A 15,649-nucleotide genomic window follows, 5' to 3' on the forward strand; every position below is an offset into this window, starting at 1 on the left:
AAAGAGCCTTTGGTGTCCAGCTTCTATACTTCCTACTACCTGTTGCTGGTAAAATCTGATTGTTTGCTTTACAACAGTTACCTTCTCCAACACCAATAAATCAACTTAATGTATGGCTGTTTTTATTTTTATTTTTAAGACAAATCTTGCCTATTTGTGTAACCTTTATTTTTGCAAACTTTGCTTTAAAGTATGCCCCAATTCAAGACAGGTATTGTCAAACATTGATGTTTGTGAGCACAAAGTTTCTAAATTATGAAAATGTGCTTTACTTTTTTTGTCCCCTATCAATACAAAACATCTGCTGAAGTTCATGATCACGTTATTAAACCAACGTTATACCTGCCTACTAAATTTTTTTTTTTTTTTTATTATATGAGCCAAATAAGCAATATTTTGGCTCCCTTTCAACCACACGTATTATAAACCGTAAATTGAATTATATTTGGTTTTCTTCACATAAAGGCATCCCTTTTCTGTTTGTTTGAGCTGCTGTCTCTGTAGTTGTGTTTGTTTCTTTCCTGTTGTTTTACATTGATTCTAGACTTTGAAATTGATACAACTATGAACTAAAAGCCCAAACATCAATTTTTTAAGGACATGTGGAAATACTTAAGTCTGCATTTAATATGCATTATCTAGAGCATTGTATTCAACTTTTAGATGTTAAAACAAATAAAAAAAAATAAAAGAAATAAGATCAGAACTGATCTAACAAACTGTTACAACAGTCCTGAAGCTTACTCCATCATCACATTCTTTTTTTTTTTTTCCTCTGGGGCTAATTGGCAGCAACATTTTAATTCACCCCTCCAACACCTCCTTTCTTGTTAAGTGATGGACTGTTGGTTGGAGATGAAAAGAGACCAGTACCCTCTGGGCAGCGTGGCCGTCACTACCTTCTGGCACACACAGGCGTTAAGGTTGGAGCGGTGCCAGGGGGCCACAGGGACACATTGCCAACAGATAGAGGTCAACATTGGTGTGTGTTTGTGTGTGGGAGAGAGAGCGGATCAGTTTGGGGAGGGCAATGTGTCTCTGTGCACTTCCTAACTAAAGATTGAATTTCACCTCTCAGTCATGTCTCTTTGTGTCCCTCCATCCACCTGCCTGCATATCTCTTTCTCACACCCGCCCCTCTCCTCTTTCTTGTTGCAGACAAACAGCAGGTTGAAGCAGATTGAGAAGGAGCACAGTCAGAAGCTTGCCAAGTCTGCCCAGGTAATCAGTTTCCTTTCTCCTGCCTTCTTCTGACCTTCCCTTCGTTTAATATTTTTCTTTTCCACCCAACTTTGTCACAGAACACACAGATGAGGGGGAGTCAAGGAATTTTTACCTGCAGCCTTTTCTCCACAGCCCCTGGAATAACATAAAGTTTGAATCAGTTTGAAAAATAAATCCACATATGCACAACAGAAGCTTATATTACCAAACCTAAGATATATATTTTTTTGGGAGAAAATTTAGACAATTTTTATATAAATGCAATGAATAGTCTGTTATACGCTCATTAGGAAGACAAGTATTTTTTTTTTTCAGTTTTTCAGTTTGGTTATCTGCTTCCTAGTAGACAATATATCAGGAAACCGCATAATATTGACATTAATGGTAAATATTGCAATTGTCACATAAACCAGATTTTTTTCTGTCATTTCTTTCTCCACAGTCAATTATGATACTTCAGTCTCCCTTTGTGACTTCAAACATCTTAAACACAGCTATATGTGCTATATTGGCATGTAACTACAAAATATTACACTGCATAATATTATTAGTGCATAAATCCACACAGCGGTGATAAATGGGGTTACTTCCAATTTTGATTGGTTGGTGTTTCTAAAATGACAATGTCCACAGCGCGTTGCCATACAGTGTTTTAGGATATTGTTAAGTTTTGTTCACAAAGGAATTGTATCCCTAGAAGATTAATACTCGCATACTGATAGCTAAGGCTATGGGGTTTGTGTGGTATAACTTAATAACAGAGAGCCTTTTATTCTACATGGCCCAGCAAGTGGTGCTCAATTTCTGATCCTGCTTGTAGATTACAGTATTTATCCTTCAAAGATGCTCTGATTCAATTTAATTTAATTTCAATATGTTTATTCTGCGACAGTCACCAGCAATGCTACCTTCTGACCACAAGAAGGCACTCTCACAGAATCCAGATTTAGACTAAACCTTTCAACCTCTCAGTATATACTGCTTATATATATAGATATACTGTTGATTTTCTTTCTTTTTTTTTTTTTTTTTACTGGGTATTTACCATCTGGACTTAGCACTTTTAGTTTTAATTAGCAATTAACTTTGTTAGCTGTAATAACTTTGTTTTTGTAAATATTCATTTCCTTAGAGTCCTGGCCACCAACCTTTCCAGATGCTTCATATTCCAATGCAGATAGACTAAAAAAGAACAATATCAAATAATAGACGCTATGTAATCCTGCCAGCCTTCCTGTTGCTGTTAAAGCTCTTTTGTTTCTCCTCTTTGTTTTTACTTCTGATGCACCATTTTTTTAGAAACATTTTTTTAAACCGCATAAAATTTAATGAAGGTTCGAACAAATCTTATTTGAAACATAAAAACGCCACAGCTATAACTACAGCTAGCGTTATCTAGTTAAATTGCTTCTTTCTCTTGCAGCCTGAACAAAAATCAAACGGGCTTCCATAGATTTGAATTTGGCACTTTAGAGCTTTTACATCTCATATTTAAAAGAAATGGCTCATGTATGTGTGTATAGATTAATCATTTCTTGTGAATTTACTTTTGGCTGGATGGCCCAAGGCAGGCAAGGTTGATATTTGATATCATAAAAATATTTACTTATATACTTAAACCCGCTGAACAGTAACATCTACAGCATAGAATCCACGACTTCTAGTCTCCAGCTGATCGCTGTAAATTATTCTGGGTACAGAAAGGTTTAGATATTATAAGTCTTTTTTATGCAGTTTTTCATGACTTAAACAAATCAAAGTAGAGGAAAATATTGTTTCAAGAACACAGCACAACCTGATCAGTTCAAGCCTTTACTTCCTTCAAACTGGCTTTTATCAAAACCACATTGGAGGGGGGAAAAAAAAGAGCAGCCTACTTCGTTAGAGCCCAGGGCTATTGTGGCTCAGGTTGCCATAGCTGCCTTATTCCTGCTGTGTACTGTAGTGCTTTGGTCTGCAGAGCAAGAGCAGATATTCGCGTAAAACATCTGTTTTCTCAGTTTCTTATATTTTCTTATAATCTCCCCTCTCCTGTGATCCCCAGTCACTACATCTTGTCCTCTTTGATTTTCCTCCCAGTTTGTTTTTTAGGCCCATGTGTTTAACATCAGAAGATGTCACCTCAGCCCATTTAAATCAAGGCTAATTCATCTCTCCAAACAGAGTTATAGCTTCCTTTAAAACTTTGTCATTCAGCAAAAATGTTTTTGGAAGTTCAAGCACTTTTCCCTTCGCAAGCTTAAAGATCCAAAACACAGTTAAGTGGTGTTTACACAACAGAATAAAAAGCTTTTCTTCTCGATTGTGTTACACGCTGAAATATTACAATCATTTGACCATAATTGCACCTTGTTCCTCAAAGGGAGGATTCAAAAGGAGAGTTTGCTGTTTTTCTTTCTTCCCATCTGTAAATCCCGACCACACACATCCCAACACACACACACACACACACACACACACACACACACACACACAGACTTTAGGTTGGTTGGCAAAGGCACAGAGTTGAAAGCCAGGTTGACAAGCAGATGTTTTGAGAAAACGGTAGCTTATTAGGTTACACAATGCTTAACTTCAAAAGGAGTCGGGTGCTGTGTGAAAGTTCAGTCATGTTTGGCCGCTTTGGTGACGAAGTGTGCCACCGCAGACGAGCAATAAGTGATTAATCCTCTGTTTTGGGAGCAGAGAGCTGGCACCTTTAACCAACACAGTCTGATTTTAAAGAGCAGTCTTTGTGGGGAAGAGTTAAAGCATTATTTAACCAGGTATAAAGAGATTAATGCTAAAGATGAAGGGATTTTGTAATAATACTGTTTGTTAGGGCTTTATCAGCATTGTTTTAAAATGTAAAGGTGGAGCTATAGGTTTAATTTTTTTATAGTTGTCCCCTTGGGGAAACTCAGTCAAATATAAACTAGAGGTCTTTGACCCTCAAAAGATAACCTCGCTTGTAACCCCTTAGTGACTGACAGGGGGCATCGCTCATGAGCTCAGCTGCATGGCTAATAGCCCAATTAATGGCATACCTTATCATACATTATCCTGGGGGGGGTGCAGAAGATATAGGAATATATGTTACTTGGATGAATGCACACATCCGTCTCTCTTGCATATTTTGTTCTTTTTCTTTTGTTTCCCTTTATTCACTCCCACGTACACACTCGCCTAATTAACGCCTCTCAGATTCAGCTGTGTGCGATAAGCAGCTCACTGAGATTTGTCGTCCTGGGTGACCTGTGAACCAAACAGGGCTGCGTTCTCTCCTTGTTTAATTATGAGGTTATGGTGGGTGGTATTAGATGCGTCGGTGAAATGGGATCATTACTTTATCCCTGACCATTCACTGTGGGAGAGGAGGTGAAGGGAGGCCCAGTAGAGGGGAGCTGGAAGTTCATATGTAAATATACACTGTTTAAAAAAAATAAAGGGAACACATACACAATACAATATAACTTCAATAAATCAAACATCAGTGAAGTCAAACTTAGAAAGCAGCACTGATTGACAATCAATTTCACGTGCTGTTTCCCAAATGTAATAGACAACAGGTGGAAATGATTGGCAATTAGCAAGACACACTCAATAAAGGAGGCGGGACCACAGACCAATTCTAAGTACCTATGCTTTATGGCTTATATTAAGTCACTTTTAAACGTTGCTGGTGCTTTAACTGTCGTGGTAGCATCAGACGGACTCTAAAACCCACACAAGTAGATCAGGTAGTGCAGTAAAATTACTTAATGTGGGCCACAAACATATATGTGTCTGCAAAAATGCTAAGAAACCAACTCCATGTGGATGGTACCAGGGCCCGATGTCCACAGCCCAACTCTCTGCATTACATTTAGCATTTGCCAGAGAACAAAAGGATTGGCAAATTCACCACTGGTGGCGCCCTGTGCTCTTCAGATGAAAGCAGGTTCATATTGAGTACATGTGACAGACGTGAAGGAGTCTGATGACACCATGGTGAGCGATCTGCTGCATGCAAAATCCTTCAGCCTGACTGGTTTGGCAGTGGGTCAGGTGTTTGTTTTTTTCTGGAGGGCCGCACAGCCCTCCATGTGCTCATATGGAGGTAGCATGACTGTTGTTTGATTCAGAGATCAGATCCTCAGACCCCTTGTAAGTCCATATGCTGGTGTGGATGGCCTTGGGTTCCTCATAATGCAGGACAATGGTAGACCTCATGTGGATGGTGTGTGTCAGCAGTTCCTGCAAGAGGAAGATAGTGAAACTATGGACCGGCCCGTCTATTCCCCAGACTTTTCATGGTCTTGGTGCCGAAGGCTGGCTTAATTGTTCATTCCATTCACCTGTCTAATCTGTCCGGTTGCTCATTACCGTTCATCTAATCCACCTGTTTCCAGCTGCTATTTATGCTGCCCGTTTCCCTGCCATCGGTCCCAGATTATTCAAGCATTGTTTGAGAGTTTTCTAGTATTCTGTGAGTTTCTCATTTCCTGATGCTGACTAGTTTCTGTCCCCGGGTATCTAAGTTTTGGTTGCCCCTGTTCTGCTCTGTTGTCTGATCTGTTTTTGTACTTTTACCTGGATTCTGCCGGCAAACTACCTTGGACCTGTCTATTGACTCCGGCTTGGATCATCCCCTTGGTACCTCTGCATCTTTCTGAACCTCTGGTCTGAAAACCAGGCTTCTTTATCTGCTCTGGATTCTGTCTCTGGACTCTCCTGCATGTATTATAATAATAATTGTATTAGAATATATATTTATAAAATTAGATCAAAGATGTGAATGTAGTGAAAGCTAATTTAAGCAAAAAAAAATGTACATTATGTTCATGGTACTAAGGGACTATATTGCAGTATTCACTTTTTGGTCATCCTCAGTGTGCAAATTGACAACATCCAACTATTGTGCCCAATATCTTGCCAATTTCAGGAGTCCACTACAGTCACTTTAATGTCTTTGTTGGCCAATTTTTCCTTAGAAAAAGAGGCTGCCTAATAATTATGCCCACCTTGATATAGGGTGTTTATCGTCTTAGCTCCCTCGCTCCTTCTGTACACAGATACACACTGGCTGATTTGCTTATTCCAATTAGCATTCATGTTTTTACAGCTAGGAGTTGGAAAATATGCATAAAATGGATGGTATGGCAAAAAATGCAACTTGCCTAATAATTGTGCACACAGTGTGTGTGTACATAAATGAAGGAATGAAGGATGGAGGTCTCAAAGCCAGTCTTGGTCTCTCCTGGTTTTTTCCTGGTCTTGGATGGTTATGCCTTAGTCTTGGTCTCATTTTGTCCAGCCTTTACTTATCATATCAAGGATTGTTCAAAAATTTGTAGTTAAAAAAATAAATTATATATACAGTGTATATATATATATATATATATATATATATATATATATATATATATATATATATATATATATTAGTGCTGTCAATCGATTAAATTTTTTTAATCGCGATTAATCGCATCAATGCCTAAGTTAACTCGCGATTAATCGCATTTTAATCACACATTTTTTTTCTGATTGAAAATCATTTAAATACTCTCGATGACATACAAAAAATACATACAGGCTAGGTTTGTGCCAATGTCACAGGTCACAGACACTGATTTATGCCATAGAAACATATGGCAAGAAGATGGGGAGGCATGTAGCAAAAAATAACAAATATGTAGCCAAAAAAAAGGCCCTGAAAACAGGCTGATGTAAAAGACAGTCTTTATAGTTAATACAGTCTTTTGAACAAAGACAAGCATTTTACCCTACTGCTATAAAATGTAGTACAGTTAACATTAGATGTTAATTAACCAAGATAATAATGAACAATTTTCAATCAATACATCAAAATCAATAGACCGACATCACTAGATGGAGGTAGTCTATGCTCTAGAAAGTTACTTTTCAGCCTCTTAACAAAAATGAGAACACACACACACCCACCCACACACACACACACACACACACGATACTGACCTGTGGCGTACACAGACAGCAAGAGTGCCGACAGCAAGAGTGCCGTAGCAGATTCCATTTCACCTCAGTAATCTGTTTTCTCAGCGTATCGGTCTCCGCCAGTCACGTGACATTTGTTGCTAAGACGCCATTTTTGGTGGAAAAGGCGTAGTGTAAACAACCGCAGCATAGCTAAACGAAGGACTAAAGGATTGAGTTTGTTTCTCTGACTATATGGAAAAAAGTAAGCAGAATGCGAAATTACTGTACCGGTGTCGTGCCAAGGTAGTTATCCCTGCGAAAATTTGTATCCCCTCGTCGGGAGCACGCACGGAGTAGGAAGAACAACCCGAGTTAACTCCGCCTAAATTCCAACGTGCAGAACTTGAAATTTGAAAGGTTTTACGTGTATGAAAGTTGAGCTTTACTGTTTTATTCTTTACTTCACGTGTTGTAGCAGAATATCGCCAGTGATATTGATTTAAAACTGATTATAAAACAGAAACGTTTGCTTGAAAGCTGGTCGCTGACAGCAGTGTCTACTCCTCCCTCTGAAAGCAAACAGATCCTTGTTCTTTTCCACACGTTCATTAAAAAAATCTCTCATTGTTTCACAGTGTCCAAATGTTCTCATCCCATTGAAAACTGTTGTAAACCATATACTTGTAATAAAAATGAAATAGAAAATGGAGTGCACGTGTAATCATTAAAGACTATATGCAGAAGGAAATAATTTTTTCCTGGTTGAAATTTAGTACTTAAATCTATATTTGTGTTTATAGTAATGTACAATTTATCTATGTTAATACATAGATAAAAATGAAGCCAAAAATGAAAAAGATGGGGCCTTTTTTTTGCCTGATTTAGACAGGGGGAACAGATTATTTCATCCCATATTGCCAGTTCTGGCAATATGGGATGAAATAAAACGGCTGATGTTAGAAGACAAACTGTTTATTAAGGATATTACAACATAGATAAATTGTACGTTACTATAAACACAGATATAGATTTAAGTACTAAATTTCAACCAGGAAACAATTATTTTCCTTCTGCATATAGTCTTTAATGATTACGCGTGCACTCCATTTTCTTTTTCATTTTATTACAAGTATATTGTTTACAACAGTTTTCAATGGGATGAGAACATTTGGACACTGTGAAACAATGAGAGATTTTTTTTAATGAACGTATGGAAAAGAACAAGGATCTGTTTGCTTTCAGAGGGAGGAGTAGACACTGCTGTCAGCGACCAGCTTTCAAGCAAACGTTTGTGTTTATTATTAGTTTTAGATCAATATCACTGGCGATATTCTGCTATAACATGTCAAGTAAAGAATAAAACAGTAAAGCTCAACTTTCATACACGTAAAACCTCTCAAATTTCAAGTTCTGCACGTTGGAATTGAAGCGGAGTTAAGTCGGGTTGTTCTTCCTACTCCGTGCGCGCTCCCGACGAGGGGATACAAATTTTCGCAGGGATAACTACCTTGGCACGACACCTGTACGGTAATTTCGCATTCTGCTTACTTTTTTCCATATAGTCAGAGAAATAATTGTGCCGAAAGAACAGCCGCGTGTGGGTTATCTCGACTTTCCACCTATTATGGTGGTTTTCCCACGATGCACCACGCCCGAGGTAAACATTGACGTCACCTGGCGCAGACCGATTTCAGGTTGCTACTAGTTACCAGATACTCAACTTGTTTGTTAGTGGTGGGGCTTAAAGAAAAGGCACTAGCGCCACCCAGTGTATGAGCGTCTTTTTTCCTTGAGGAGCTCCGCTCTCGAAGCCTATGGAAAATGCATAGACTGGGGGAAAATAGCCCCGCCTTCCCGCAGGCTGCAGCGGGATGTACTTGGAAAATTGTACCATAAAACCAATTTATCGGCATTAAAATGGCCTCGCGTTAACGCGATAATAACGCGATAATTTTGACAGCACTAATATATATATATATATATATATATATATATATATATATATATATATAAGACTTTTTACAAAAGACATTTTGATGTTCACCTGTAGACAAACATTGCAGTGCATGAAAGAGAGGGAAAAAAGAGGGAAATAAAAAAAATACAGGGAAAGGTGTGAATTCTGTCCACCTCCAGTATTAAGAGGGACGACCTCTTGCTTTACTATACATTTACAGCGAACATGCAAGGAATTAAATTGTCTAAATTACTTAACCTTCAAGCAGATGTGACAACATACTGTAGGGCAGGGGTCACCAACCTTTTTAAGGCCACTTCACGGGTACTGAGTCATAGGAATGGCTACTAATACGAACCCGTCACCTTATCCTTGTACATATAAACATATTTTTATTGAATCTTTTCATTTCTAAATCTATTTTTGACATTTCATTTTGAGATATTCTATGAATTAAAAAAGGAAGGGCAAAAGAATAAAATTTAAGACTTAGCCCACTGGCGAGTTTTTCTATTTTCAGAAGACTCTGTGGGCACCCCATGTGGTCCCTGTGGCCACGCGGGGTGCCCTCAAGGACCACATGGAATTCGGCACATTCACCAACCAAACAATCAAAACACATCCACAACAGCCAATTTCAACACTAAGCAGCTAAATGAAAAAATGAAAGCTGAAAACACGTACAACAACACTAGTGCAAAACTTATCCATTGATTAAAGTATTAAAGACTGCTGGGCAGAATAGCTCATATAGAAAATGTGCTGAGTTGTTTACATTGTAAGACAAACATTGAAGGAAAAACAAGTTGAGCTTATTACTAGTTTAGAGTGCCACCACTGCCTGGCATTGGGGGAGTCCACTTAATATTGTTGCTGCTATAATATCCTGCCATTTGTTGCTTTCATGTGGCTCCATACAATAAGTCTAATCTCTAACCGTCACTTCAACCTCAATGCCTCCTTCTATCCGTGTCCGAATTGCATCGCTAACTGCAATACTCCCACACAGCAAGAAGATTCCAGCGGGGCTGGTCATCCAATGTGTTAACACGGTAAACAATTATCAGTCTAGCCCAGAGCTAGCTGCACAACCCCCCCCCACCCCCCCACCCTGTCTTTCACCCACTCTCATCTTTCCTCATCTTCTCTCTAAACGCAGCTTAAGTAGAATGTTAATTTGGGTGGGAGATTTTCAAAGACGAGCCACTTCCTTTTCATCTCAGTGTGCACCGCAAGTTGACCAGCTCAAAGTCGACGAGCTCAAATAAAAAGGAAGTTGTTGTTTTTTTCAATTCTGTAAATTTTTTTAACTCTTTTCTCTCTCAGTTCTGTGTGTCTTCTGTCTTGTCATACTGGTTAAAAAAAAGAAGAAAAGATGTATTTCAAGGTGACTGCTTGCCATCCAGATCTTCTTTTAAAAGTAAAATCTATTTTCCATCTAACCTCCATTTTCTGAGATGATGGAAATTACTTGGATATGAAAAACTGTTTGTTTACCAATTGCTTCTGGTACAGCTTTTTTTTCTCTTTATCGAGTTAAATATGCCAGAAAAAAGGGTGTTTGTTATAACAGTCATCCGCGTGGTTGAATATAAACTCATCCATTCAGGTTAGTCAGATTCCAAAGAAAATCATCTCAGTTTTTATGTTTTCCCACCTCTCAGCTGATTGCAGAGCTGCAGACATCTGTATGTGACTCTAAAGAGGAGGCTGTGCGCCTGCAGCAGGCCATGGAGAAGCAGCTGAAGGAGGTCAACGCTCGGTGGGATGAAGAGAGACAGACGATTACCCAGAATGCCGAGCAGGCCAACAAGGTTTGTTCTTGTCATTTCTTCACATTAGTGTATCAGATATAAGGAGGTCATTGTGACCTGTCTAAAGGCATGCCCTGTGTCTACCTTGTTTCCTTATTCAACTGCCCTGTTTTCTTCATTATTATCCCTTGCTTCCATCCCACCTGCCTTTTATTTCCTTTTCCAAATTTTTTTTTTTACCTCGTTCTTGTCAGTCTTTCAGTCGCATTGATGTTTTAAATCATCAAAGCTTGTTGATTGACCTATTTTGATTGCATTCCAATTAATGTGTGTAGAAAAAAGTTGCTTTTCTTCTTTAGCTGCTTTCATCACCAAACACAACCATAATGACTCAGATTGACAAGACGCTACAGCTACCAGTAGGTCATCTGTTTCACCAGGGCTACTATCACACTGCAGAAAATAATGTTCAGGTCCAATTTTTTTGGTGTGAAATCCGATAGATTTCCAAATGTATGCAACTTCTATGTGATGTCCTGTGTGAACTACATTCACACTATTTCACACTAAGTGTCACGTATGCGCATGAGAGGACGCAATGATGTCACAAACAAGTGTGCTCTGGGTTTATGGAAATAAGCATGGATGGTAATGCTGGAGCACATCTTGCAATCTTTCATTTCTTTCCCCACCTCGGCTAGTAATTTAACCACACAATCTTTTTAAGAAGGTTCATTATCGTCCGCCACGGTTGTTGTTTTTCTTCCAGCTTCTGCATAGCCACACACAGAACAGTGATCATTGTTGGGTATTAATGTACTCTGTGCTACAGAACTGTAGCCATTAAATGCGACCTAGCTGTTCATGCACAGGTTTGAAAAGGTCAGATACGTATCGGATTCAGGACCACATAGCCTAGTGGCTTGGTTCGCATTGGAAAAATTCGGATCTGTGTTGTTCAGACTACCATGAAAAGATCAGATACAGGTTGCCTATGGGCAAAAAAAATCGGATTTAGGTCACTTCAGGCTGCTGAGTAAACGTAGCCCAAGAGTGTTGAAAATATATAACCTAAATGTTTATAACACCCTTATTTATTAACCATTGTGCCATCTTAACATTCTGTTTACTCTTGTCCTATGGGACAGAGATGACCCGCCGTACAAAAGCACCAAAATAATGCACAGTGTGTTTTTCTTACATTTGCAGCACACACCTTATATCTTACAGTCCTTCTTCCAGGGGCAGAACAAACACCTTTTTCTCCTGACTGACCCAGCTGCAGCCTCAGGTGGATCAGGACAGTTTTCATTTTCTTGAACAGCTTCTATGTTGACTGCAGAGGCTTCTGTGCAGCTCCAGCACTCATTTTTCTCATTGCAATCTCCAACTGCTTAAGGAACATCCTTCTCTTGATTTTCCTTCCTGACATCCAGGTCGATTTGATCTCACGGAAACTTGTATTTTCCAGGAAGATTTATTTTCCATTGGCTGGTGTGATGAACAGGAGAAAGGTGGATGAAATGTTCTGGACATGGGAAGCCGAATACCTTATTGGCCCTGGAGTCTTCCTTGTCATATTTGGTGCTGCTGCTCTTCCATGGTTTCTGACTGATTTCAATGAGGATGGCGCAATTATGCAGTTCCTTGACAAACACGTTTCTCTGTCAGCTTGAGGGGTTTCCTCTTCTTCATCAGATGATGCCTCTTTCTGTTGGTTGCATTGTTTCCTTCAAATCTTCCCCTTAAGATACATCTTCATCCTCTTGCTCCTCCTTAGCTTCTGAAATATCTCATCCAGGAACTGATGACATGTCTTCTCGAGGCCTCAGCAAGGAACCAACTAAGGGTACTTTGATTCAGTACACCTTTATTTATTATGTCAGATTTTGTTTTGTTTTGGAGCTTGTGCAATGTGAAGGGTTCGCTGCAGACACTGTGCAGCCTCTGAACTCTTTTCAAATGCTTTCATATTCCGCAGGTCAAAAATGAACAATATGCCAACATTTGTACCCTGGTGGTGTAAATCCCATTTGAAAACACCAATAAAGAAAAAAATAACTTTTTCTAATGATGGGGTATTTTCAGTAGGTCGTAAAGATTCAAGTGGGAAAAAGATTAAGATTAAGGTATTTTTTCCTACTGCTAAACATATATGAACACAACATAAATGTCCTTAATTTTTAAAATTATATTTGATCATTTCTGGAACATTTTTACAGTATTATAAGCCAGCTTGCTGAAAGCTTAGTTAAGATGAGGACATTAGCCCACTAAGTATTACATCTCGTGATTACAGTATATGAACTTTTTGTCATTTATTGACAAATGGGTCAAGTAAACAGTTGTCTGCAAACTTCATGCTTAACAAAAGCTCTGTCTGGCTTTGACTTTAATGGAGCAGAAACGGGCGCTGGTCTATTGTTAAAGCCTACTCTCTGTTTGCATGTGCTTTGTCATTTTTATGGCTAGTTGCAAACTCCATAGTGTATTTAAGTGACACGCATGCTCTCTGTCTGAGTGAGCTTATATATGCGTCTACTGCACCCCATGCCTTTATCATCGCTGTCATTCTGTTATAACTCCACACTCAGACTTAAAGCTTGTAACTGTTTATGTCCCTAAAATACAAGCTAATTCCCTTCAGCCCTATTTAAAATGTATAGAAACAGCAACATCCAGATGTGTGTGGATGACTTTTTTTAGTCATACGGTCCTTTATTGTGCTTGAAGCAGACTGGAAGACAGTTTCCCTTGGCAGTTGATTGGGTGTGGCTCCCTAAATAAAGAGTTGTTGTGTCTGGGATTGGTGCATGTTTCCAAACACAACTTAGTCTGTTTGTGGCTGCAGCTGCCTCGCTTAGAAAGAAGGCAGGTTTGTGAGATGGATCTCAGATCTTTCCTGATTTTATGCACAAGTCTGTATTCTAACAGGAAGTAACAACAACAGGAAGTGATGACCATATCCCACAGATAGGAAATAATATCTTCTGTTGTAAGCTATTCTGTATAAAAGCAAATTATTAATGAGGAAAGCATTGTTCTCTGACACCCAGCCTCAGTATAAAATCAGTTTTATTATGTTATATTAACGATATCTTCAGGTACAAATAATTGAACTCATGGAATTTCTTTAAGGCCTGTCTTACACTGTACAACATTTTCAGTCTTTGTACTCAGCTACAGCTCTAACTATACTACGAAACCCCAGGGTTTAAAAGTTCACAGCTCACAATGTATGTTTTTCACTGTACCTGTACACAGCCCCTCGTTACTCCCTGTATACCACATGACGCAGGAGGCACGACTGGAGAATCGGCCCAAAAAGGGCAAAAGCTGCTATAGTTTATGCCCACACTAAATGAACCAGATTCAGTCAGTTATTTTTATGTTCTGACCTGTAGTTCTGATCTAATGTTTACTTAAACTCATTCTGAACATAAATGGTTATTTTAAGTATTTAACTGTTATTCAAACCAAGTTCTATTTTTTCATAGAGCCATTGGTTCCCCGGGATGTCTGGTCATTTTGAACAATATTCCGGGTTAATGCTAATTCCAGGAACTAGTTAAATTTTTTGTTGCTATCTGAAACACAAAATAAAGACCTTTGCTCATATACCACTATATGAAGTCCAAGGAACCCATAACACTTTACATTCAATCATTCACCCAATCATTTACACACTTGCACACTTTTGCTGTTATGCTACGTACACACTGCAAGGAGCAAGAGCAGCAAAAACGCGTGTTGTGCTTAATTCTTTTGCTTGTACAAGTGTAGTTCTGATGCACGGCTGAAGCAGCTTTGCTGCTCTGGCTGCGCGGTGGAAAGTGGGTCTGATGCGCGTTGGGCGGAGCAACCCTATCCTCCCTTTGCCTGTAAAAATGGCAGCTATATATGCTGTGATCAGTGGGTAAAACGTAGTTTTAATGTGTTTTTCAGTGAGAAAAGCCACCTGAAAACTTAATCTGTGCAGTCAATTCATCCAGATTACCATCCTACCTGCAAATATTAATTCGCTGTTGGAGCCGCTTAGACCCCCCACATAACGGCGGTGCTCTGTCAGTAGGAATCCCATTCAACAACAGCAGCCTTTGGCCCAGTCGCCTCTTCTCAGTTTGCCGTGGCGGCTTGAAGGCAGTTTTCATGCTCAGAAGCTTACGATGCACTGCTTCAGCTGCTCCTGCTGCTCAAAACACAGTGCGGGACCTTTTCTTGCGCCTTGATGTGTGTCAACCATTGACTTTGCATGTAAACTAGCTGTTCCTGCATTAAAGCCAATTTATACTTCTGACGCATAGCCCCTGCAACCGTCAAATCTGTCTGTTGCAAATCTGTCTGCAACCATCGTCGCACACCTCAAAAAAATCCTGACTACACAACGGACGGTCACAAACCCGCACATACCTCAAGCGGAAGTGTGCAGACAAAAAGCAGCTCTGATTGGTTCTTGATATGCCTTTCCGGCTGTCTGTGTGGTCGTCCTTCTCGATTCGGTGCCAGGGCGCGCCATTTTTAAAAACCGAGGCGTTATAACAACAATGGATAACCACGATGAAAGGTTGATCGAGAAGGTTCGGAAGTACAACCACTACTACAATGCCTCAGACATGTTGTTTTGGAAAATAAACACTCCTGCCGGCACTGCCGAAGAAGTTCTTGTGACCATCCGCCGAAGTTCTCGCAAGTTCTCGAATAGGCTCCCCCTAGTGCTTTGGCGGCAAACTGCTGTGCGTCACTAGAAATTCCAGACCGATGTTGCAGAAGCATACCAGCAAACCTGGTTTGCGACCAG

General features: G+C 39.5%; 1 protein-coding gene across 2 annotated transcripts in view; it reads left to right on the top strand.

The window, feature by feature from the left end:
- cep112 (centrosomal protein 112) overlaps positions 1–15,649 on the top strand; it is a 182,547-nt gene that overhangs the window by 112,729 nt on the left and 54,169 nt on the right. For both annotated transcript variants that reach the window (XM_038307796.1, XM_038307797.1), the window contains 2 exons: positions 1,159–1,221; positions 10,762–10,911. In XM_038307796.1, coding sequence (XP_038163724.1) covers positions 1,159–1,221; positions 10,762–10,911 — 213 coding nt within the window. The remainder of the gene's footprint in view (positions 1–1,158; positions 1,222–10,761; positions 10,912–15,649) is intronic.

This window comes from Cyprinodon tularosa, unplaced genomic scaffold, assembly GCF_016077235.1.
Source record: "Cyprinodon tularosa strain WSP-4 unplaced genomic scaffold, ASM1607723v1 ctg62, whole genome shotgun sequence".
NCBI classification, from domain to species: Eukaryota; Metazoa; Chordata; class Actinopteri; order Cyprinodontiformes; family Cyprinodontidae; genus Cyprinodon; species Cyprinodon tularosa.